General features: G+C 43.1%; 1 protein-coding gene across 1 annotated transcript; it reads right to left on the bottom strand.

The window, feature by feature from the left end:
* Positions 1-291: 291 nt before the first annotated feature.
* Positions 292-24,489, bottom strand: TMIE (transmembrane inner ear). Its single transcript, XM_075140881.1, has 4 exons — positions 24,478-24,489; positions 21,551-21,725; positions 5,257-5,406; positions 292-849 (listed from the first exon to the last, which is right to left on the bottom strand). The coding sequence occupies exons 1-4, from the start codon at positions 24,487-24,489 to the stop codon at positions 518-520; spliced, it is 669 nt and encodes a 222-aa protein (XP_074996982.1). The 3' UTR covers positions 292-517.

The following is a 24,489-nucleotide window of genomic DNA, read 5'->3' as shown; positions in this document are numbered from 1 at the left end:
ACTTCTCAGAAACCACATGAGCTATAACTTCAAAAACTCCATTCTTTGGGTTTTAGCATCCAGAATTTATTTAATCCCTAAAATTACCCACATGCAAATCCTGTTTAGGAGGAGATGAGTGCTAATAAACATTTATCAAACTCCTTAAGGTCCCCAAGAAGAACAAATTTTAAATGAATCATGTCCTCCCATTAGTTTAGATCTTCATCTCTGTGCATTTCCATGCTTATCCAAAGTCCTTGTTCTCACTCCAGGTTGCAGTTTGGTTCCAGTTGTTATTATCATGTAGTTCTGCACAGTGCATTTTATTTACAAGATATTGTGTAGCCAAATGGCCAGGTTTTCCTTTGGTGGACAAAAAACCAGCTACTTGGTCTTCGAAAGATAATAAATCCATACATCCAGTGGCACTCAACAGCCTGAATATATGAAGACAGCATGTCCTATCTGCTCCCAGTGCTCTATCGCAGCAATTTGACAGTGTCCTCCCTGAAAGACCGCCAGTCTTTTAGCAAGGTCACTTTTTCTTTGCTGGGGCTTTGGCATTCCCACCAGCCTTGCCATTAGTTTTGGTGCTTCCTCCTGATTTTACTGCTTCACCTTCTTTTTCACCTTTCTTCCCACCACCTTGTTTCTTGTCAGTAGTGTCCTTTCCCCCCTTTTGTCCTTTTTCTCCCTTTTCCCCTTCTTTCTTTTTGGCCCCATCCTTCCCTGCTTTCTTGGATCCTTCTTTCTGGTCCTTTTCACCATCCTTCTTCTTGGAGCCTTTGGATCCATCTTTCTTACCCTGAGCCTTGTCCACTTTTCCAGATACGGTAGGAACTTCTTTTTTTTCTTCTGCAACCTGAGCTGTATAGAAGGATGGAAAAAGAAAACAGGAAAGCAGTTAACTTGGCTTAACTAGCCAGGAAGGAGGCAAAAATCCTGATCCTTGCTGGCAAATCTTGGACAAAGGGAAAATACTTCTATGGGGCTTTGTTCGTACAGCTGTTTTCCTCACTGACTACCAGCTTTTTGTGTCTTTGTTTTGAGAAGATATATGAATGGGATAAAGCAGAACTGATAATTTCAAGAGCTGAGTTGTGGATCTCTTGGAGGAAATGGCTCCTGTTGGTAGGAACTGATCCATGAACATTATAAGCACGGGCCATTGGCATTTCCCAACAATGATATTCAATGTGGAGTTGTCTCCTTCCAGAAGAAGCAACAGAAATATCTCTCATGCAATTCAGTACAGACCTGGCTTGGGTTTGTTTTGATTTTTTTTTGGTTGGTTGGCTTTTCTAATTCTTTGTTTTCCTGTATGGGGTATGTCTCCTGCAGCTGAGAGTGGACAGTAGGGATCCTGCTGGGGATCTTTGCTTCAGAGACAGACAAGCAGAAGATGGCTTGTCCAGCACAGGGCTACAAAGTAGGCTTAGCTTATGTCCTGTCCACATCCAGTCACCATGGGACTGGCTTCCTACCTGTACCACTGTAGTTAATGGCAGCACCGTACCACGGGCATATAGCAATTAACTCTAGTGCATAGCAAGCTCTGTTTTGGTATGTTTTAACACACAAGCCACATTAGTTATAATATTTTTACTTATGAAATATTTTTACTTAGGAATATCTTGGATTCAGTGCCCACATTTCAGGTGAGAAGACTCATAGGTATCACACTGGCTCTGCAGACTTATTCTGACAAAGGATTTGGTAGCAGAAAACTTTTCCTCATCTTTCTTATTTTTCTTCTACTAGAAGTGGTTCATTTTCTCCAAAGCATTTCTGACCCCAGAGCTTGATACACTGAACTCTCATCTCAAGCTGCAACTTGACACTTAAACACAGATCACATTTCATGTATTTCTTATGGAAAGTTTTTCCTTTGCTCAAGACCAGCAGAGTATAAAGTGTTGCAAAAACAAGTGAAAATGTGTTAAGTTTCCCATGACCTCCTTCTTTGAAAACCCCCAATACAGGACTCAGAAATGTAAATAGAGAACCATGTTAATACAACCTAGTAATTAAAATCACCCAAGACTTAACAATGACCTGGGAGTGACCTCAGCAAACGGAGGATGGTTGGTCACTGTTCAGCTTTCTTCAGCTGGCACCTAGGCTAAGTCAAATTATTTCACATTTGTCACACACTAAGGAAAGATGACAGTGAACTGGCTTAAGAGATAATTTGGTATGGGCCTTTGGTGAGATGTCTCAACCCTTACCTGGAGCCATTGGACTCCAATCTGTTTAAGTAGCCTCAAATCTCCCGTTGCTATGGATGTCTGTGGTGTCACTTTCAAATTGCAGCAATGTATTACAGGTGCGAATCAAACCTGAATTTGTTAGGTTTACCTAAAATACTGCCTCAACGTGCACACTAAAATAAAATATTATCCTTTGACCTTGGGAACTGGCAATCCATTGTACATACAAATGGGAGTAGAGCAATACAGATTCTTTCTTACAACCACAGGGGAAATCCTGACATCTCATATGAAAAAAAGGAGAAGGAAGAATTGGCTGCTTCCTGGACAAATATGGTAGGAACCAGGTGAACTCCCAAAAATCTTATCTGGAGCAGCCTCAGACCAGAACACTTGAAGATCTCCCAGGCCATGGACCCAGACAGTACATCCCCACCTAGAGAAAAGGCCAAGTCCTGCTTGTACTTCTCCCACAGACTGGGAGACAGAGCACAAATGAATCAATTTGTATGTAACTTTTTATACACTGAACCCTAAAGTCCATTTTATTTGTGTCCAGTAAAAGGGCTTGCCATCTATGACACTCAAAAAAGTGCACAGAGAGCCATTTGGCAGTTAGAATATTCCATCATAGTAAATGTGAAGTAGGGTAAAATAATGCCAAGAAATAAGAGTATTTAAGCATTGAAATATATTCATGATTAATAGCATTTGACACTTACAGAAATCTTTAAAGCATTTAATGGCCACTCTAATTAAAATGACTCAAGTCATCTCTCTGGCCTTGACTGGGTCTACCAGGGCTTGTCACAGTGTAAGTATATAAATAGCTGACAAATACATACATTATACTTCATGACTGCATAAATCAAGGTGTGTTACCAAATGTCAGCGGGGCGACATGGCAGAGCATCACACTCTGTACAGAGGAAAATAACTGCACAGAGATGAAGCCCAAAGGTTTGCATACTTTCCATTGTAAAGTCTAAATCATGTAGTGAAACTTTTTTTGGGGACAGGATGCACAGTAATCTCAGAAGGAGGACAAACCAGTGGATTTGATCACACATAGCTTTTGCAGCTAACACTTCAGGCGCTGACAGCCGAGTCAGTCATTTTGGGTCCCCAAGATTGGAGACATACAGGCATTTTTAAGGCACAGTTTGCCTCTTCCACTTTAGCACCTCCCCTGCCGTGAAAGGAATCACAGCCTTTTTATTTTCCACTGTGGATAAAGGGATAAAGTTGAAAGAAGTAGTGCTGATGCAGACTTCTCCATAGATGTGGATAATGCACTTGTGGTTAGATGACCGCCACCCCAGTACCAGTTCCTTTAGGGCAACTTGGGCAGATTTATATCTGACCCCAGAGGACTAGGAGCTTCAGAGCACACGTATTCATGAGCCATTGCCAGACATCAGCAGCCACTCAGCAATGTGTTATCCACCAGCCTCCTACCCTGCACCGTGCCACGACCATAATTCTGGGAGTTTCAAAAGGTCAAAGGGTGGTCAACTATTCAACTTACACATTTAACTGGATAAAAGTTGATGTAGTCTTTATATGCAGCTGACTTCCCATAAATTGCTTTCTTTCTTGTAATTTATTCATGAGTTCATGCTGCAATAATTTACCATAGTCTGATTAAATCTGCACCAAAACAGCCAGCCTTTGGATGGAATACATGTTTGTGGGATGTAAAGGCTGCTTACAGGAGATCAAAATTTATTAGCATTCTGGGGTGAAGCGGCCATTCTGCTGCCCAAATATCCTTTCTGTCTCTTCTGGATATTCTCATCCTTAATTTATTGGTTTTCCAGAAGTAACAGCTAGGCAGGAAGAGGATGCAGCAGCAAATGAGTGAATTTGGCTTTCTGCTGTCTACAGGCATGATCCTTTACACCCTCTGGGATCTACTGATAGCCAGTCCTTACAGAGTCAGAATTTGGTCTTTTGGGCAGGAAATCGAAGGATACAATACTAAGCACTTCCATGTGTGATTACTCATACATGTAAAAGTGCATTAACTAGACTTTTGGATGACCTTTGACTTTAAAGTAGGTTAAGAGAGTTTAACTGAATGGCCAAGGGCTTGTTCATGCCAATTGGGTTCAGCTCCGGAGAGTGGTCTGGCCATCCTCAGTTTATGGTACAGGCATAGTCAGATGTCTGAACACCTCTGAAATACTGAGATATGTGCAAGTTCCTACTGTTGTATTTTGCTGGTGTAGGACTAAATTTCCAGAATTATGTTATCTGCCTCTTTCACCAGTTTCATGGACTGAAGCATCACATTTTGAGTCAAGGAAACTCCCAGTTTCCATGAAGCTACAGACCACAGGGCTTGCAGAGACACAGGAAAAAGAAAAAAAAATTCATAAAAAGGTATTGAGAAAAGAGGTGAAACACAGAAAGGGAACTGAGAAGCAGAGAGTCCAAGGGATGATGGATCTCATCAGAAAAGAGAAGCCATAGACAGACAGACAGGAAGGCAGTCCCCTAATTTCCTTGCAGGGCCATTTCATCTTCTTCTTTCACCACAGGCAGGGAGTTGAGAGGTCTGGACTGGACATGACCAGAGAGAGTTAGAAGAGTTTCAGTAGAGCCTAGGGTACAGAATCAGGAAAGATGAGTGAGCGGAGCAGAGACCGGTGACAGAAATACTCTCAGCCATCCAAATTGGGAAAGCCATTTGTGGGTAATGTGAAACTCTAACAACTCTTTTTCTTCCTACTGACACCAGCCCCCCCAACCCAGGAACTGGCCCTTAAAATGAATCAGACTCTGGAAATTTTAAACATGAACTTCAGAGGAATGACCCTGACTTGTACCAATGGAGAAACTGTCCCTTTCATCTAAATGACCATGCCTGCTGCTGCAAATGCTGCAGGTTTAGTGCATGTGAATGGGAGGTGTTTACTCAGTTATGGCAATATCTTAATGGTTATGCCCAAGGAGCCACAGTGATTTACACTGAGGAGGACCTAGCCCTTTGCATTCATGCATACAGAAAGCAACCCCAAAAGAGATGGGTCTCATGTGTAGGTGTGGGCATGGGAAGTACCTCCAGGGATCTCTGTCAGCTCGTTGAGTGGTGGCACAGTCTCCAGTTTGTCTGCATATGTCTTGGCTGCTTGCCGTTGAGCATATCGTGCCTCAATCTCTTTCTTTGTCCGGGGAATCCGGCACTTGAAGATACAGCAGAGCGTGATAACTGGGAAAAGTGAGAGGGAAGCAAGAGTATTCAGTTTAGTCAGCAGATCTCTGTCTAGTACAGGCTGGCCCATTTATAGTGGCGAGACAGCAGGAAGACAAATTAATTTCAGAAGAGTTTCTTCCTGTGGGAACATGTAGCCATTTACATCAGTGAAAGTACCTGCCTGAGGGGTATGGTCACACAGTCCAAAGCAATTGACTTACTTGAAAATAAAGAATTCCCACTCTTCAGCTGAGTTATGGTAAAGGACTGAGCATGTCCTTCCCACCAAAATCAATGTAAACCATTGCCTTAAACTATATATGCCACTGGTGTTTCTGAGCATCAGAGCATCAACAACTTAAATTCATTATCTCTTTGGAAATTTCAGCAGCAATTAAGATGTGCTGTCACCTTTCAACAGTGTGTTATTGCTATAGGTTCCTGATAACACATCTTAGCCACTTATTTTTGTGGTAGATAGATGCTGGAGCTCGAGCTGAAGAAAGCAATGAGGAGTTTGGCATGGAAACGCTTTAAACCCTTCAAAATAGATCCAGAACAAGAGCTCAATATATGCCTTAACTGACTTTCATCCAAATCCATTTAGCGCAAGCCAAGAATTGAACCCAGTTCTCCTAAATTCCCCCGTCATGCTCTTACTATTCCATCATGCTTCTTTCCATGAGCTAGGCTTCTTTGCATGAGTTAAGGATGCAGGTGATGCTTTTACTCCAAGTAAGAAATATTTTCCCTTCACACTTAAACTTATATATTATTTCAGAATTTCCATTTGCAAATCTAATCATGATTCAGACAATTCATTGTAATGAAACCACTATTGGTTGGTTTCCTAGATTAGGAATTCACAGGCTTGAGCAGATCATTGGTTCATCCATGTACCACTTCTGACAACAACAAAGCTGCAACTTTAGGGAAAAGATCAATGAAACTCGGAAACAGGTAATCATAAAATTAGTTGGCCCATAGGTCATAAACACATGTCAAGAAGCATGAGCTCTCATGGTATCATCTATGAACTTTTCAGTTGCTTTTTTGTGGGCATCTTTAAAATAGTTTGAGGGATTCTTCTATTCTAAACAAAGCTCAAATTTCCAACCTACCTAAGTTCTAAACCTCGTTTATATACCTTGTGGAAATGGGTTCTGCAGGCAGGCAGAGCCTTGTGCTTGGAAAGATGTTGTATGATCAGTTTTATATGCTCTGTCTCTTGTTTTAACAGGAGTTTCCCCATGCTGCATCAACACTATGAGAAAGGAGCAAGCATCCAACTTTCTGTACACTTCAGAAGTCAGGTAATCTCCTCTGGCTTTGTATCACCATGAGCAATGTATTAGAACTTTGAGACTAATCCAAATGAGAGAAATAATCTTTGTTTGTTTCCAAGCATGAGCATTTCTCATTCACCAGGAGTAAAACCATTTTGCAGACAGCCTTCACAACACACCATACAGACCACTTGCTGGTGTAAATTTTACTCCCTAAAAGTTTGTCCTGTACCTCTCCATCCTCTCCTAAGTAAAGAGGGATCACGTTAACCAGGAACAAGCTCTGCATGACCTCTTCATATAACAAAAGAGAAAAGGAAAGTAGTAAAACACCTGTCTCAGTGTTTTGAGGTTGGTGTGAAGTTACCAAGGAAAATGTAGCAGCTCCTCTACCCCTTTGCTGAATTTTGCTGCCAAAAATATCACTCCCCTTCAACAGTTTGCTGCAGAGGTGTTGTAGCGGAATCACATTCAGGGCCATTGAAATGTCACAACAGGATGAGAACCTGAAGTGAATTGCCTGAAACAACATGAAATTGTAATAACCTGTAATTGGGCAAGCAATCAAGATGCTTTTACCCTTGCTCTTCCATGAGGGTCAGCAACAAGCTGAGGGTAATTGAGCTTTTACTTGTCTTACAAAAGGAAAGCAAAGTACTCCTACGGTGTTATTGGCAGCACAACATTGGCAGCTCGCAGGTGGGTAAGGTACCACATCTGGAAAGCACACAGCTGGCTCTGCCCTGCTGTTCAGGGCAGCAGGATTTCACTGTGCACCTGCCCACAGAGCCTGCCACAGCCACATCGCAACCAAGGGAATGGCACAGACCTTTTCGGGCTAGCAGACAAAAAAAATACCCAGTAGCTGGGCAAGGACCCAAGGCAAGGTCAGACTAGACATAAGTATCCATTTTTAACAGTGACAGCAAGCAGGGAAACAATTTACTGGGGGGAATGGGGTACGTGCTTTTTCTCTAACCACTTTTAAATCAAGATCTACTGTTTTCCTAAAAGCACTCTGGAATTCAGCTAAGCCAGAAAATCCTCTACTCACATTTGAGAAAAATTTGCTGGGAAAATTAGAACCATATTTCCTGGAGATTGATAAACGATGAGACTGTCAGCTTTCAAGTAAAGCCCAAAGAGTTTGGTCAATGCCCTTGAAAGTCAAGGACAAAATGCCTGCCAATATCACAGTGGTTGGCTTAGCCCTGCAGGAAAGAGTAGGGGTTGTTGTATCTCTCGCAGTTCTACTTCTTTTCAATTACTAGAGACAAAAATGGTAGTTGCTGCATGACAGTCATGAGCTGGGCTCTCTGTTTAACTTTCTAATGGAGGTGAAGTGTTAACTGAGGTACTGGCGACTTATGTTGTCTTGGGATGTGAAATGATTCAGAACCAGCCACTGGAGCAAGAGGCTTATGTGAAAATAATACAGTGCTATTCCTATCTCCAACCCTCTTGCAAGTTGTGCTTAGTGTGAGGCTCAAGCCATGCAGGGGGCTAAGTATTGGACTGAATGCCATTATCTTTTTAAAAGAATAGGCCAGTGAATAGGATTTTGGTACAGGAGCTTTAGGACACTGAAACTGATGCCAGGTATGGTCATTTCATTGCTAGTTGCCTGTTGGATATCTTTGCTTTTCCCTCCAGGTCAGACACAGGAGACAGAGTGAGTGGAATTCATCCGCTCTGGTTTATGTGTCCCAAAGCTAGAGATTATGGTCAGTCACTCCATGCTCCCTTTATCACTGATGAGAGAGAGAAGCATCTCTACAGGGTGATTAATGTGATCTTAAAACCTTAAAAATAATAAATAATAATATAAATAATTCTCTGCCTTTCTTCCCATTAACTACAAAAAGAGCTTGGAGTGATCAGTCTGACACAGGGCTGTGGAAGAGCTGTGACCCCCTGGAGTGAGAGCCAGAGGTTGGACAACGTGCCCTAAGGCTTCCCAAATGACATCAGAGATCTACATTTAGGTGTGTGAACTGTTCCCTCAGTTAGAAGAGGTGAATCTCATACTTTGGAACTTAAGAGTGAAATGCTTATTGCATATTAGAAGTTTGGAGCTACCTTAGCATCATTTCTATTGTGCCTTTAAAAACTTTAAGTTTTTTCCTGCTTTAAACCAGTGAGATTATATTTGTTCCACTGATAATTTATCCATCAAGTGAACCAGAAAGCAATGTGACCTGTAGGGTTTCCTGGGCCTTTGTTGGTGCCAAGGTTGACATTATTTTCCACTGGAAGAGCAGAGATTTTTTTCGTTCTGAAGACAACCTGGGAAATGTGCCTGGAAGGGTTCTGAGAGCATCCTCACCATCATTACCCTTTCTGGGGTTTGGCTGCCTGGGTTCAGGGCCAGATGAGAAGTAATGCAGCTGGTGGCCTTCAAAGGAGGAGTTAGAAGAGGCCTCAGTGGAGGCTCCTCTTTTCGTCACTTGGAGTGACTCTTAAGCAGATGCTCTCGTGCCTGGCCCCCGCCGGAGGTCAGCTGCAGTGGATGTTGTAGCTGTGCCCATGCCTGGTCATGTGTCCCATGGACCCAGACCCTGACCCATGGACATGACTTTCTGGGTTCACCTCAGACCTGCTTCATCACTACCGACTTGGCTGTGTCTGACGCCAGTTACACTTAGCCATCACGTGAGGCTGGTTGGTAATGAGGATTGCTGTTTGAAAATATCCATTCCTATAAGATCAAGAATTGGACTGTACTCTCTTCCATGAGAGTTAAACATCAAAGCAATACTCTTACAAAAGCTTAGTATGTGACATGGCATCAGCTGAGCACGTTCACGGATGGGCCCATGTTCTCAGAGCAGGAGAATTATAACATAAAAAGAAACAACACTAAAAACCTCCATGAGGGTACAATGAAAATAGCTTAAACAAAAAGTTTTTGTTTGGGATATAAATATGTGCAGGAATATTAATTGCAACTCCGTTGAACAGTGATAGCTTGATCACTTTTAATTCCGGGTCATTGGAATGAAGTATTTGGGGGACCAGTTAGCTTGGATGTAGCTTGAGAATTTGTTATTATGCTTTTCTTCTGGCAGGCAGATGACCTGACTTCAAGCCTTGAATTTCTGTTTTATATTAAACATTCACCAATTCTCTTATTCCCCAGGTCAATGCTTTAATCACACTGCTATCAAGCAATATTTAGTCCCTTTTTTTCATGCTGTGGGTCTCCTTTTCCTTTCCAGAATTTCAGCTTTCTTTTTAATTGTTGAGAAGGCTTCTAAAATGCAGCCTGAGTAAACTATTGCCGGTCTGATGCTACGGTGAGCTTAAGGCAATCTCCATAAGATGTATCAGTGCTCCATTAGCACCATGGAAGGTCCATGAAAATATTGGCCATCAAGGCTTGCAATGGCGACATTATTCCTGGTTTCTCTGCTATCAAACTACATAAAGCAGAAGAAAAAACATCCCGTGTGACAAAATGTAGTGGAGCAATTTTCAATTCTCTCCATTTTCTCAGCTTTTCTGTATCAATAATATATGGCCTTGTGATGCTGTGATAATAAGCATCTTCCATTAACTCCACGATTAAAATATAAGCTTTTTCTTTTTCAATAACACGCTGTGAATTGCTTTGCTGTTTGGCTTGTAAAAATCATTTTCTCACCTTTTTTTTTTCATTTTCAGTTACCTGACATACACGGTTGAATTCAGCCACCTATTTTGCAGGAACATTTCTGTTTTAAATTAAAAAGTCAGGTCTGGTCCTGCATATGGTGTTCTCTTTCCAGACTGAAGATTCAAGCTGACAACGTATCAAAATATTTTTCATTGCTTCTCCCAGGCTGATCATGTGAAATGTAATTTTTCAAGAAGGAAACAAATACTTAGTGGTTCTTTATGAACCGGGTATTTTAAAGGATTCAACTTTTTGCTATCTATGATGATGAAAGAGGTATTGCAAATGATATATTTTCATTCTTCAGCATGTACTAAAAAACGCTGACTTGGGAAATAACGAGGACTGTGAGGCTTGTTGCTTTCTGGATTTTTAGCATGTTTTCATTATTTTTCCTGGGGGCAATGTCTTCCTAATATTCATATCCAATACTATTCAGGTTGGAGGAGCTGAGAAATGGCCCCAAAAAACTATCATCTGAAGTACGGTAAGAGAACAAATGTTAAACACATACTTTCCACCACAAACAATTAGATGCTTGTGACTAGAGCTGTGTGTTTACTCCCACTGGCTTAAACAAAAATATTTTGTTTTCTAATTGAAGCGAGCTAAGAGCATATGCAAAAGACCATGAAAGGAGCCCTATCAGCTTAAATTAAATATCCATGTGGCCAAGTTACCCTGTTCATGGTCTCTTTTTTCTTTTCACTTAAGTGAATTTAGCTCATCAACAGTAACACAGTTGCTTCTAGTTTAGCTGGGCAGTGAATTTAAAAAAAAAACAAACAAAAAGAAGAAGGAAAGAAACAACTTGGTTCTCCTAGGAGCTGGGAAAGATGTAAATGAAATATCTTCTCCAGAGACTGCTTGGTGTAATACTTCAGCAGAGCTATGATTGAGAACTGAACAGTTTTATAAATTGAATGGAAATTGGCTGCAATACACAGTAGGTTTGTTCCCTTTGAAGCTGAAAAAATACAGTCTGCCAATGAAGCATTTAATTAACGTTTAGCAAAGTAGCCTGTGCTGCTCTGAGTTAATTAGGCAGCCATTCCATTGTTAATAATGCAAGCAATTAATGCAGATGTATTCAATGGCAAGTTAACTGCAGCACTTGTGTTTAAATGCTGTTTGAGAAGCCTGGAGAGTGGCTTACTATATGATTACAATGATGCTTTAAGGAAAGAGCTAGTGTCTTTTGGCTGTTCAAGCTACCCACAGCAGTGCTAATAACTGGCTAATTGTGATAATGCAGTGATCAGTGAGGGCTACTAAACTCTTAAAAAAATTAGTTAGTGCTTGGGTGGCTGCTTGTAGGACTGGTCCATCCTGAGCGCTCAGATGATGCTGTTGCTGGTGCCTGAACCACCTCATTTAAAGATGCCACTGCTGCTACTAGAGCTATTGCCGAGGTGCTAGTGCCTCAGAAGAGGTCCCTGAGCTGGGCTGCAGAAGGAGGAGGCTTTCTCTCTAAAGGGTGTGCAACCATCTACTGGGCACGTAACCGCATCCTGGCTGTGGCTCAGGCTTGGGATCAGGTTGCGGCAATGGGGACTCAGGATCTGCTTTCTTCTGGAAAACGGAGAGACATAGATGGTAAAAATGTCAGATTTAAAGCCCAGGCTGGAGATTAATTAGATGCTCTCTCAAGACCCTTCTCAGTCCTGTATTTTATCCCACTCTATGGCTGTTCTTTCAATGGAAATCTAGTACTTGGATTAATGTACTAATCTCCTAGAAAGCAAAAATAGGAGCCAAAGAATGAAGAGATTTAGATTCTAGTCCCAGTAGTTGTGCCAATATGACTTCAAGCAAAACATGTTTTTAAATACATTGTTTTGTCAGATGTCCTGAGGGTATGCTGAAAGAACTGCTGCAAGGGGTCAGGGCCGCTCCAATATTTGCTCAGCCATCAAGCTTAACTACGCCTCTACACGTGATATTTTCCTGGTGTCTGGAAATGAGTGTCTGTCCACACCATTAGATCACATCATCTGACCTCTCTGCACATCACAGGTATTATGTTTAATTACTGCCTGAGTGAAATAACTTGTGTTGGATTGAATCCCGCCTTACAGGAGAGAGCTGTTAAGGGATGGAGAGTGTGGCAATGTTTAATCACCCTCCCTGCCACATTTATTTCTCAAATTCTCATTTGAATTGAGCTGGTTTAATTTCCAGACCCTGCTTTTGCCTCTATCCACTGGACTGAAAAGACCTTTAATACTTTTTTTTTTTCTTTCCTTCTTTCTGAAGTGCTTCAATGCTGCAATCAAGTGGCCTTTTGATCTTCTTTCCAACAAGCTAAACAAAGTGAGTTCAGTGAGACTTTTGTTTGAAGCCCTTTCTCCAGGCATTGAACAGAGGTGAGGATTTTTTGGCTTTTTTTTTTTTTTCCTGCAAGCCTTTGTTTTTTCAGCATTTGTTTTCATACGTAGGCACAAGCATCTCACCAGGACTGCATACAGAGGTCAAAAAACCTTTCTACCCCCACTAATACATTCAAATAACTCCTTACTGCAGCATTACCCTGCACTGTGTTGTTTAACTGATCATTTTGCTCTGATAATAGTTACTAAATTTTACTAATTATCATTTAGTCACTGAATGTTTGTTTATTCGTCATCTGTAGATGATGAAGTCATCTTAGTCCATATTCGAGGTTTTGGCTGGAATTCTGAGCTATTAATTAACACAAGCCCTAACTAAAAAAAAGCTCCTGGTTTCTTATGCTTTCTGTCTCTTTCTTGGGGTCTTTTATGCCTGGTGCAATCGCTCCTGAGGCTAAGGTGGAGCTCTCTAATCTTCTTTCCCCACCGTCCCATCTTAAAGGTTGGGAGCAGGGGTGGGATTTACAATCTCAGGGGGTGAGAGGTTTGGGACTGAATCCTCTCTCTTGCCTCCATGCAAGGAGAGGAGCTGTCACAAGGAGGAGCCAACACTGCAGCTGTGTGAGGCAAGATCTAAAGATAATTGTTCCATAACAAGGAGAAATAACTCTTGTCAGGCAGTTATTAAAAATATAGTCAATAAGATGGGCTTGTCTTTTCTGTCAAACTAGAGCTAGTAACAAAACCCAGGATCCCAACACCCACAGCTAATCTTGTGACTTGGGAAGATCAAAAGGAGATTTGGATCTAGTCTGTGCAGCTCAGACCTGTCTACCCCCAGACCTCATGTAGTCAGTCCTATGGCTACATACAGATTTCGTGTCCTAATTAATTGCAAGCAACATATGGCTGCTATCTACATTCATTTACACAACCTGACAAGGAAGGATATGGGCTGTTATTTACCTTGTCCTGGGAATCTGCAAAATACCTATTGTTTGGTGTTAGTTGGATTTTGTGTGAGATGGTGGCTTGTGCCTGTTCTCCACACTGAGTAGAGAAAATGTACAGGGTGGGTCAGGCATGAAATTGCACTTGAAGGGCAAATGGGAATTAAAATTATGATGGTCTGTTGAAATAACAGTAGCAATAGTAAATCAGAGCATGAAGAGTTAACCAAGTGGGTTTGCCCAGGAAGGCTGCAAGTCTAACTTTCACCTTCAGATCCATAAAGCTATACACAAATGAGTCCCTTGTCCCAAGCAGATCTCAAGCACACCTGCACTTCATGCACTGTGCCACACAGCAAAGCAGCCTCTCCTCACTGTCCCCGTCTCTGACGCCAGAGTCCACCTGTGCATAAACCTGCACTCCATCACCCCCCTGCCTTGAGCATGAATGGTCACTGACTGGGAGGGAGGATGAAGAAGCAGGTTAGGCTTCCAGCTGGTGGGAACACTCACGTAGAGGAGCTGTTTTGGAGCCCAGCCATGGTCCAATACCCCAGTTCTTCCCCTTGCAGACTCCAGACACAGCCTTATGTGACCTGATAGGTGTCACATTTAGGAGAAGCCAGCCTCAAGCAATGGCATCTCCAATGCTTTTGAGCTGATAGGGATCGCAGCAAAGAATTTTGTAGTAGCCTTGGGCGTGTGTGTGTTTGTGTGTGTGTGAGCATGCACAACAATGGAAGTTTAAGATAACATTATAGTGCAAAAAAAGAACAGCATATGTTGTTATCAAAATAATCAACAAGACAGAATATTTACTTGTTATTAATTAGAGTACTTAAAAAATGTTCCTTCCTTTGTAAAAGACACTTTACTTTCTCTTCAGCACCCCTTTTTGTGCTCAGCTTGAGCTGCGTATGCTGGTGCCAATAAGTTTGGGGGCTTGGGCTATTTTGTAGGCACACAAGTGCAGGATAGCTCTAAAATTGAAGGAAATATCTCACGTGTGATAAGAGGTTTCCATGGGAGAACTTGGGCTGAGGGCAAAAGAAGGGCTCAACCTATTGTCCCCATGTAAAAACCATCCCTTGTCCCAAGTGATGTTCTCTGAGATAGAGGACAGTACTCCCCCCTGCCCTGCATCCATCCCTTCAGGTATTATTCTGCGCACCCTGATGAGCGTTTCTCATATGCTGGGCTGCTGGTGATGCAGTGTTTGAAGATAGACGGCTAAAGTCTCTGTCAGAAAGCACCATGTGAAGCATCCCTGAGCTAGCCTAAATTATCTGTGCCTCACTGGATATTCTGCACATTAATGGAAACATCTGGGTAGTTTTGCCATCCAAAAAGTAATGGTTATTTAATAGTGTAAATCTTTTGCCTGGCATTTATACTTCAACACCCGCAGCAAGTTGGTAAATAAAACCTCTAACACTTCAAATTAAACTGCGCTCAGTTAATTGCATTCAAGATGTTTAACAGCTTTGTTGGTGCTCATTAAATAATACTTGATTCCTGGGAACGCGTTTGTTCAGTGGGAGCCTCCCTCCCTTGTACTCTCACACTATTTTATACTCCTCTTGAACCTTTGACAGGTTCAAGGGAAAGACTCCCAGTTTACGCAGGCAGGTAAGCAAAAGCTTTGCATTCGTGACTCCCAAGCATCCCCCCTGATGACAGACCTGCTTCTTCAAGCTTTCATGTCTGTAGTTGTATGCCAGGAGAAAAAATTACTGATGCTCATGTCTGGAGCTACATGTTACAATTTGACTGGCATAGGTGAGAACGGGAAAGCATCTCTGGTAGGCCTTACGGAAGGACACAAAGATAGGGAAAAGGAGATCAGAACTGAGTCTCCTAATTTTTCAATCAGCTTCTGCGTTAGCCCACTACTTTGTCACTCCTCATCCAGGTAAGCCCTGCTTCCCAGTAGTACTAGACCTGGCGTGGATTATGTGTAAGGACGTGCAGTGAGCAAACGTGTTTCCATGGCCCCAGAGCTGTTCTAATGCCACTAAAACACCAGCACTGAATAATACCAACGAATTAAAGGTCCACCACTCATGGACACAAGGTGATCTAAAGTCCACCACCAGCTTAGGCAGCTCAGCAGTTCCCTGACAGGATAACTGGGTACCATCAAAGCCAGCTTGGTCTTCAGTTTGAGTTGAGCACAAGGCATGAGCTCCTGCCTGGAACACCGCGGTGGGATGCAGTAACAGCTCTGCTGCAACCCCACCCCACATGGGAACCTCCTCCTACGGTTCCATTCTACCTTCACCTTCTCCATTCAACAGAGTAGAGATTCAAAGCAGGATGATAAGGAAAGGTGTCTCTCCCTGCCTGTGGTACCTGAAATACATCTGTCTGACACTCTACATCAAGCTGGCATGATACAGAAGAAGGAGGACCCTGGGCAGGAGCTGAGAGGTATTGCTTCCCCTTCACAGCACTGTCCCTACTCCCATCACCTTCTTCATGCCCTCTCCCCTCTATTCATGTCTTTCACTCCAGAGGGATATGCCAGCAGGGATGTCAAGGCATTTTGCCCTGCATCCAGACCCAGTTGTTGGATTGCCTCTGCAGAAATCAGTGGGGCATTACTCAAAGAGGCGCTGCCTGCATCCTCCCTGGTGGGCTGCTGTCAACAGACCTGGGGGGTGTACGTAAACAAGGAAACCAGCAGACCTTGAAACCAAAGTAACATCCAGAGAGGAAAATAAACAGCCCACATGGCTGCATAAAAATGTTGATGGTGGTTGTGATGCCAAAGAAAGGAGTGAGTCAATGGAGACCACACGGGGCAAGCCTTGGGCCAGCTGCTGGCTTTCCCAGGGATGGATCAGGACCATCCCCTCCTCCATCACAGCATTGCAGTTTGCGAAGGACAATACTTCTGGTGCAAAGTCCTCAGTCTTTGTGGATGAAACAGGCTGTGCAAGATTCCAAGGTTATGACTCAATCCCACCCTACCTGGGTGATAGTGCTGGGCCTCAGTTCCCCATTTATAGCTTCCACAGGACAAAAAATAAAAAAGGAAAAGACCAAGAAACCAGATAGCAGCGCTCCTGAGTGAATCAAATCCTCCTGGCAGCTAATCTCATCTTAGTCCTCTGTTGTTGTCTCATCAAAGTCTCTCCAAGAAAGAGAGAGGCAGATGCAACCATTGTCTTTGCTCCTGCCTGCAAGGGGTCTCTTTCCTTATCAACCAGCATTCAGAGAAGCAATGCAGGGTGGCTGAGTTATGCCAGGTGCTGAAAGGCAGCCCTGGTAAGGATTTCAAGGCACACTGTTAGGACACTTGCTCTACCTGATTCAAATACCCAAAAAGGAAGGTTTCCTTTAACCAAGGACAAAATGATTGAGCTAAAATCTTGGGGAGAGAGGAGCAACAGTGAGTTGACCTGCTCTGCGTGGTACCAGACAAACTTTCTTTTTCCTCCCTTTCTTTCCAAATTCTTCCCTGTAGAAGTTATGCTTGCTTTAAAAATGAGCTCTCATGTGCCTTCTCCAGTTGTAGCAAAAAGACTTGGCAGTCCTGATATTTTAGTAGATGAATAAGAATTGTGTAATTATTGAACACATCCATGAGAGTTAGACCTCCAGCATCACCTGAATGATGCTCTGCACGTGCTACAAAGTTATATTGTCTACTGTGGGCTGCTGTACTCCCAACGTTTTTTTTCTTCTCACGATGTATCTTATCGCAGAGCAGAAACAAAGGAAAAAGATGGAGATGGACGGGTCCAACAGAGAGATGGTTTCACATGGCCTATGAGAAAGCTAGCTATCAGTTGTTGCAGGAGAGACAGAAAAACCTTCTGCTATCAGGTGTGCAAACATTTCATCTCTTCTGGTCTCTGCTGGGTAGAGCTAGGAGGCATCCCATTTGGTTTGTAACCTACCCAAAAACCTTTCTAAGAGTTAGAAGATCTCCCCAGAGACTTTTTACCCATTTCAGTGGTGTGTGTTGATATATAAGATGCCTTTATGTGGGGTTTTTTAATCTTTTTTTTTTTTTTCCATTAAATAAGGAAATGTAAGAGAGTTTGGGATTTGGTTATTTTTCCTGCCTTTTATTATGTGATGATGCCATCTTGTGGCAGTTGCTAAGAGCAACGTATCTATATTTGCAAGTTCTGTCGCTCAGCAGGGGCAGGTTTGTGGGGTGGAAGAGCATGGAGGAGCTGCCGTCCACACTTGGTGCATTTCAGGGGTAGGGTAGGGGTACTCTGGAGTAGCTCTAGTTTGGTCCTGTGGCTGCCCTTAGCAATTATCATGCATATCTGGGACCATACCTTTCTGGGGCAACTATTTTCTGTTTCCATTTCAGCTGAAAGGAATCCAATTCAAGTGCTCCACAATCACCTACAGTGAGGTAGCTGGGGGCATTAACTTTAAAAGCATCTCAATTCCTCTGCTCATGCTTATTTACTCCTCACCTGAATTCACATGACAAAGTAGGCACACCCTCAAAGCCTTGATAACAAGGCGAGATGGTAAGCTAATAGGATCACGTGCAGGCCCTGAGAAGCCCTGGAAAGGATGCTCTTCTGTCTTCTAGTGCAGGGGGTTTGTGGTGTTAGAGGGTTGTGCTACCCTCTTGCTCTGACTGGGAAGGTGCTCCTGGAACCAGGAAAAGGAAGCCATACTAAAAGCTCTTCTCCAGCTCTTGTCCCATTAGAAAAGTAGATCATTGCCTCGTTTTCTGGACTGATACCAAGGTAGCCTCCAAGAGCTCGCTCACAGAAAAACCTGCATCTGCTCCTGAGAGTTAAAGCTTTGCTGTTAAAGCTGGGGAACCATCAATGCTTTGGGGATCGCAAAGCAAAGGAAGAGGATGACGTTGCTGGAGCAAGATATGAGAAATTGGTGAGAACTGATCATATGATTCAGTTATTCTAATGTCATTAAGTTTGAACCTGCCTTGTTTTGACTTGGATCACAGACTTGGTTAATAGTTGCTGTCTTCACCAAATAATTGTTGTTTTCATAAAGCTGACTGAGGTGGTATGGTTGCCTTCAAATCCCCTCTGCTCATTGAAAGAAAGTTTCTTCAAACAAAAAGGCTGTAACAGAGCAGTAGAGCCCTAAACTGACTCCATTCCACGTAACGATGCACTGAATCTATTTATCACTCTGAGGCTCAGCAAGCCAAAACCCTGTGATCTCCTGGCAAATACTTTCCTACCTCTCAGTAATATATCAGTAGCAGGCTGACATAATAGTCTGATTTTGTTGAACCACCTGTGTGTGTTAATGGGAACTCGAACCTTAAAGCAGATGTTACTTACTGAGTTGCACATAACCTATTTGTTTGCTTGCCTAAACACAGAATCTTAAAAGTATTTTAGTTTCTCATAAATCACTGCTTTCAGCACTTTAAATACCCAGGCTGTAACTTTCTTTGAATGTTTTCTATAATACATTTCATTTCTGGGCTGTCACTAGATGAGTAAACTTTCACGGATGTTTGCTTCTTGCAACTGGTATTTTTAGGTAACCAAAAAACCCTTTAGTTTCTTTTCTGCAAGCAGTGCATCATCTGACGCGTTGGTTTGCCAGCATGGCAGACTTTCCATGCTTCTAACCCTAAACAACCTGGTAATGCCAGTGACAACTTCTAACGAACAACAAAACAATCAGACCTACCGGGTGAAAATTTCTTTAACATTTAATGCCCCCGAACCAAGAAAAAACAGCTAAACAAACCCCTTCACAAGTCTACTTGCATTCTAAAGCTCCTGCTGTTAATTTTGATGCCTATTTCACATGGTGTGTGGAGTCACGAGGGTTAAATACGTGGCCATGTTTACTTTGCTGTGCAGTTTCTTGTGATTGTTTGCGAAGGGTGTTGTGGCATACAATGAATTAACATGAGTTTCATTGACTGAGAGCTGGCAAGTTGTGGGAGTAGTTATCCCCCAGACTTTGGGTGTAGGGTGCGGTGTTTGCCCAGAAAGGGCAATGAGGGCAAAAGAAAACAGAGGAAAATGCTTGTACCCACTTTGAAAATGTGAATGTCTGGTTTAAACAGAGCATGGAACATAATGAGGCGGCTATCAGGGAAGGACTGATACAGGCTACCCACAGCAGCCAAAGAGGTGGCTGTGGCAACAAGAAGTGAGTTGATTCACCCAGTACCAGCAGAGACAACAACACACAGACTGCTATGCTCTGTGATTAGATTAGGGCTACATCTAGATGCAAATTAAAAAGTAACAGGGAGCACTAGAAATCAGTTGTCTGCAATACTATGTTTTTTAGCGCTGACCCAGCAAACCCATGTTCTAAAGAACGGCTGCTTGTAGGTCAGGGTTGGCATCACCTGTGGCTTCTCCTCACCAGGAGCTTGCACGTGGCAAGTGCTCATCACTTATAAGGAATGAGAACAGAAGGGATGCAGAAAGCCAGGGCACTCAAGGCCTTCCTTTAGTCAGTTTGAAATGCTTCATTGCTCCACTTATAAAATTAATTTTAATAAGCAATTAGGGCCACAAGCCACAATGAGAACAGAATGGTAAAAAATGCATAGAAGATTTAGATGTGTCTAAGTCCATAAGGCTGGATGATGTCCTTCCTGGAGTGGGTAAGGATTTGAGGTGATCTCTGAGTTGATGGGATTTACCTTCAGGGACTGGGGACAGTCTCTGTCCCTCTGCTCACCTGTCCCTAAGAGGAAAAAGAGGAGGTTCAAGGGAACTGTAGATGAGTCAGTGTAACTTTGCTTGCTGGAAGAAATGAATTGGTTATACGCTTTGCAAAAGTCTAGAGAGTAAGAAGAATCATAGAATCGTTTAGGTTGGAAAAGACCTTTAAGATCATCATCCAACCGATGACTTAGCACTGCCAAGTCCACCACTAAACCATGTCCCTAAGCACCACATCTACACGGCTTTTAAACACCTCCAGGGATGGTGACTCCGCCACTTCCCTGGGCAGCCTGTTCCAAGGCTTGAGAACTTTTTTTGTGAAGAAATTTTTCCTAATATCCAATCTAAACCTCCCCTGGCACAACTTGAGGCCATTTCCTCTTGTTCTATCACTTGTTACTTGGAAGAAGATGGGAAAGAAACAGATTTATCACATTTGACTCAAACTGATCTATTTTTTTGTATGAAGTTATAGCTGGCTCAAGGAGGGGGCAGAAGATACTGCCTTTGAATTTTGATGGGGTTATGATAGTGTCCTAAGTGATACTCTCATAAGGAAGCTCATGATAATAGTTTGCAATGCAGTGAAGCTGGCTTATGCTCTTCCCAGAGAGTGAGCTGCAAGGGGATGAAGCTGGGTGAAGACACTCAGGTGGGGACTCGGCCATACCCAGATAGATCCTCAACGTGTGCTGGGAGAATGTCTGACCCACTGCAGTCTCCAGGTCTAAGCCAGTGGCTTCCTAGTGTCTGGGTCCAAAAAAAGGAGGTTTTTAAGTCCTGAAAGCCCTGCTAAAATGAAGTGGGAGTCTTGGCACCTAGGACAGGAGTTAGGGACCTTAACACCTGATCTGGCTGTGACTGCAGATCTCTTGAGGCTTCTTATTTCAGCATGTGGGACAACACCTTTAGATATGGTTTGTATGGTTGTATGACAGGGCAGGACCATGGCTATCACATGCATTTGGGCTTGAATGTGGTACTGCAACTGAAAACAGTCCCAGCTGTGGCACAGCCCTGTAGTCTCTCTTCTCTGGGATGCCACCAGCTAGGACCTGTTGATCAGTATGTTACAAGATGAAGCCATGGTGGCCCATCAGTGGTTCCTTCAAAGACCACACCTGCCTTTCCCTGCTGCAAAAACCCCTGTATGTAGCCCTGCGATGCCAGAGACCAAAAAGCCTCAGCCTGTGACCTCCATGGCCATTTGGTCTGTAGTCCTCCAAGAACAGGTCCTACTTGGGGTGGTGTTGTGGTTGGTGCAAGGCAGAGAATTACAACTTACTGACTGCCAGGACAAAGATGGCAAAGATACCAATCACCTGCCAGAGGCGCAGCCCCCAGATCACCACCGTCTCCGAAGTGACAGGATCTGGTTTCTTTTTTGGGGGTTCTGTGGTGGCCTGGGAAAGAGGGAGAAAAAAAAAAAGAGAAATGTGGTTTAAGATTTGCAAGGGTCCCTAAAACAGTCAGAAAGATGCCAATAGCACAGGAGATGGTGGACCCCAGTTTACTGCCCCCCCCCAACAATTTGGAAATCTTTGAGGAATAGAGACTTCACTTCACTAAAGAGCTCGTATCTAAAGCCTTTGTCATTCTGAAATTTATCTGAAGTATTGCCAATTTTCATGACTACAAAGCAAACCTTTTTCCTGTTATTTCTTAAAGTCCCAGCTTTTTCTAAAGAGTCCATCTCCTCGGGTCAGGAGGAAATTTCTTATATTTTGCATTCCTATCTTTAAAAGATATTTTTAAGACTCAGCTGCAAAGTACAACATGGCTTTTTTTTTCATTTTTGAAAAGACTTCTCCATAAGTTGCATTGCGTTGCATTCAGCTGCTGAAAAGGCTCTAGAAGCGAAGGGCAAGGGGGAAATGAGGTGAAAAAATGCCTTATCTTGTGAAGATGGTTATGTGAGCTTTCCTTATGCGGTTTAGTGGTGATTTGGCTAGTACTTCAGATGAGATGAATTGCAACCTCAGCTCCACTGACTATTGAGTAGATCTTCAACATCTATGGGAGAATCTTGGTCAAATAGCCTTACAGATACCTGGTAGAAGAAACTTCTCTGGAGTGACTATTTAGATGGAAATGGGACAAGGACCTGATGGCCTCCATAGTAGCTAGGTGTTGGACAAACAAGGTACCTAAGTCTCATTGCAGATCCAGTCCTTAGTTCTTGTGTGCCTCAGTTCCCCATCTCTGAAATGGGGTGAACATTTTTCACAGGTGTGTTAAGAGGACAAATGTTATGAGTGAAACAGGTTGTCTAGACCAACTCCTGTGGTCCCAATACAGTGATGATCCGGTAGGGTCACACATACCAATAAGCAGCACTTATTCTCTTGGCTGATGGCTTAGAAAATCAGACGTTAACAACCCATCACTTCCAATGAACTTCACGTTAATGGGGTATTGTGGTGCAGCAAATCATAGAGCTAATATGACCTTTCAGAAGGTTTGTTAACAAAACACCTTCATTGCCTTATATCTGAATGTAGGACCTGATCTGAATTGGCAATAGCCTTTTGACAGAAGCTGAAAACACTTAATTTTTAAAAAAAAAAATCTCCTACACAGGCACATCTGATTCCCTGCAGTGCCCTTCCCTCCTCAGCCCATGAAAGTGCTGTTACAACACAGCTGTAATGGATCCCGCAGAGTGAATTGGAGCTGGAGCTGCTCTCCAATTACTTGCCTATTCGTGCAATACAAACCATATTTTAGTCTCTTCCTAATGAAGGAAGCTTCCTGCTGTGTCTGGAGTGCTTTGTCTCCCAGGGGCATCCTATTCAGAATCCATCTGTGGTGAATAGGATTGTTGTTTGAGCCGGTCTCTTCCAAGCTGTCTTGGCTACTCAGCACAACCCGGCCACACCTCATTGCAATTTGTGACAGCCACCCTCCTCCCATAGCGCAGGGACTGGCCATGGGGCATCCGGTGCTCAAAACTCAGAATTGCTACAGGTGAACTATGAGAGAAAGAAAGTCTGGCCAGAGTGGTGCAGTCTTGTAGAAGCATCTGGGACAATCAAAGAGGTAGGAATCTGTGATGCTTGACACTGAAGGATCTCCCTCTTCAACTGTAGGATTTCTTTCTACTCCTTACAAAGCATCCAGCAACAAAGAAAAGAAATTGAAGAAGCTGCAGTAGACAGCAGCCCTGGGGAGGCACCGTTTTAGGTTCAGAAAACTTTGCCTAATTAGAAGTGCTGACCCCAGAGATCTAAGTTTACTTCCTGCCTTGGATTCAGCTTTCCTTACTTACTACTGATCCGAGAGTTAACCTCTAGGGTAGCCTCAATCTGATTCACAGGAGACGCTTCATTTGCAGTGGCTGGCATGATTTTGCCATTTTGTGAAGGACAGCTCTCCAAAGAATGGATCTTTTCTTCCAAACTTGTCTCTGGTGGGCAACTGGGAAAGGGAGCCAGACATAAAGAGGAAAACCGGTGAGAAAAGGAAATTGTGAGGCTTCTGCTGAAACTCTTCATATCTGGGTAAGTCTTAAGTGCACATCAAGAAGGGAAAGGAGACAAACAGGGACATGGTTGGTGTCAGTCCTGTCAGGATTATGCCAGAATGGAGCAGAGGTAAAGGGTTAGCTCTGTAGATGGCTGGAGTTTAAGGCTGCTCTAGACAGTCTTAGGAGCAAGTCCCCAAAGGACCTAACGATAGTGCAGGGAGGGGAGCTGCAGCTCTGGAGGTTATCATGCATGTACTGCCTGCTCAGTCGCGCCTTGCACATTGCCAATGGTCCTTCCTTCCATCTCCTTGCTGTGGCACTTGCAGGCCTGTGTGCAACACAATGTTCCACGCTTTCTTGACTATGGTGGAACACTCAGTGTGAGTGGTGGTGGTCTGCTAGGAAGAGTCCCAAGACAAGAGAGAAGCTGTAGCATTCCTCTACATCCAAGAAGTGTGTATTCTCATGAGGGTCTGCTCTGAAGAGAGCCATGCTTCTGGGTATATTCCCTGTCTACAGTTGTGGAGAGCAACTCCTTGTAGGTCATGTACCTGGTTCCCTGTCTTATGACCAGCCATGGGGTATGTCATGCACCAGAACCTGAAGATCTTCAGCAGATTGTTTTACTTTACATTAATAAAGGATCAGCAATAATCATAAGCATCGTGTCATCAAAGAATCCAGAATAAAATAAAGTAGAAAAGAATGCAAATTGCAGATCTGAAGGTGAGGGAACAAGAACCCACCTTCAGCTCCAT

This window comes from Calonectris borealis, chromosome 2 (genome assembly GCF_964195595.1).
Source record: "Calonectris borealis chromosome 2, bCalBor7.hap1.2, whole genome shotgun sequence".
Lineage (NCBI taxonomy): Eukaryota > Metazoa > Chordata > Aves > Procellariiformes > Procellariidae > Calonectris > Calonectris borealis.
Note: the sequence above shows the minus strand (reverse complement) of the source record. Positions and strands in the feature narration are given on the sequence as shown.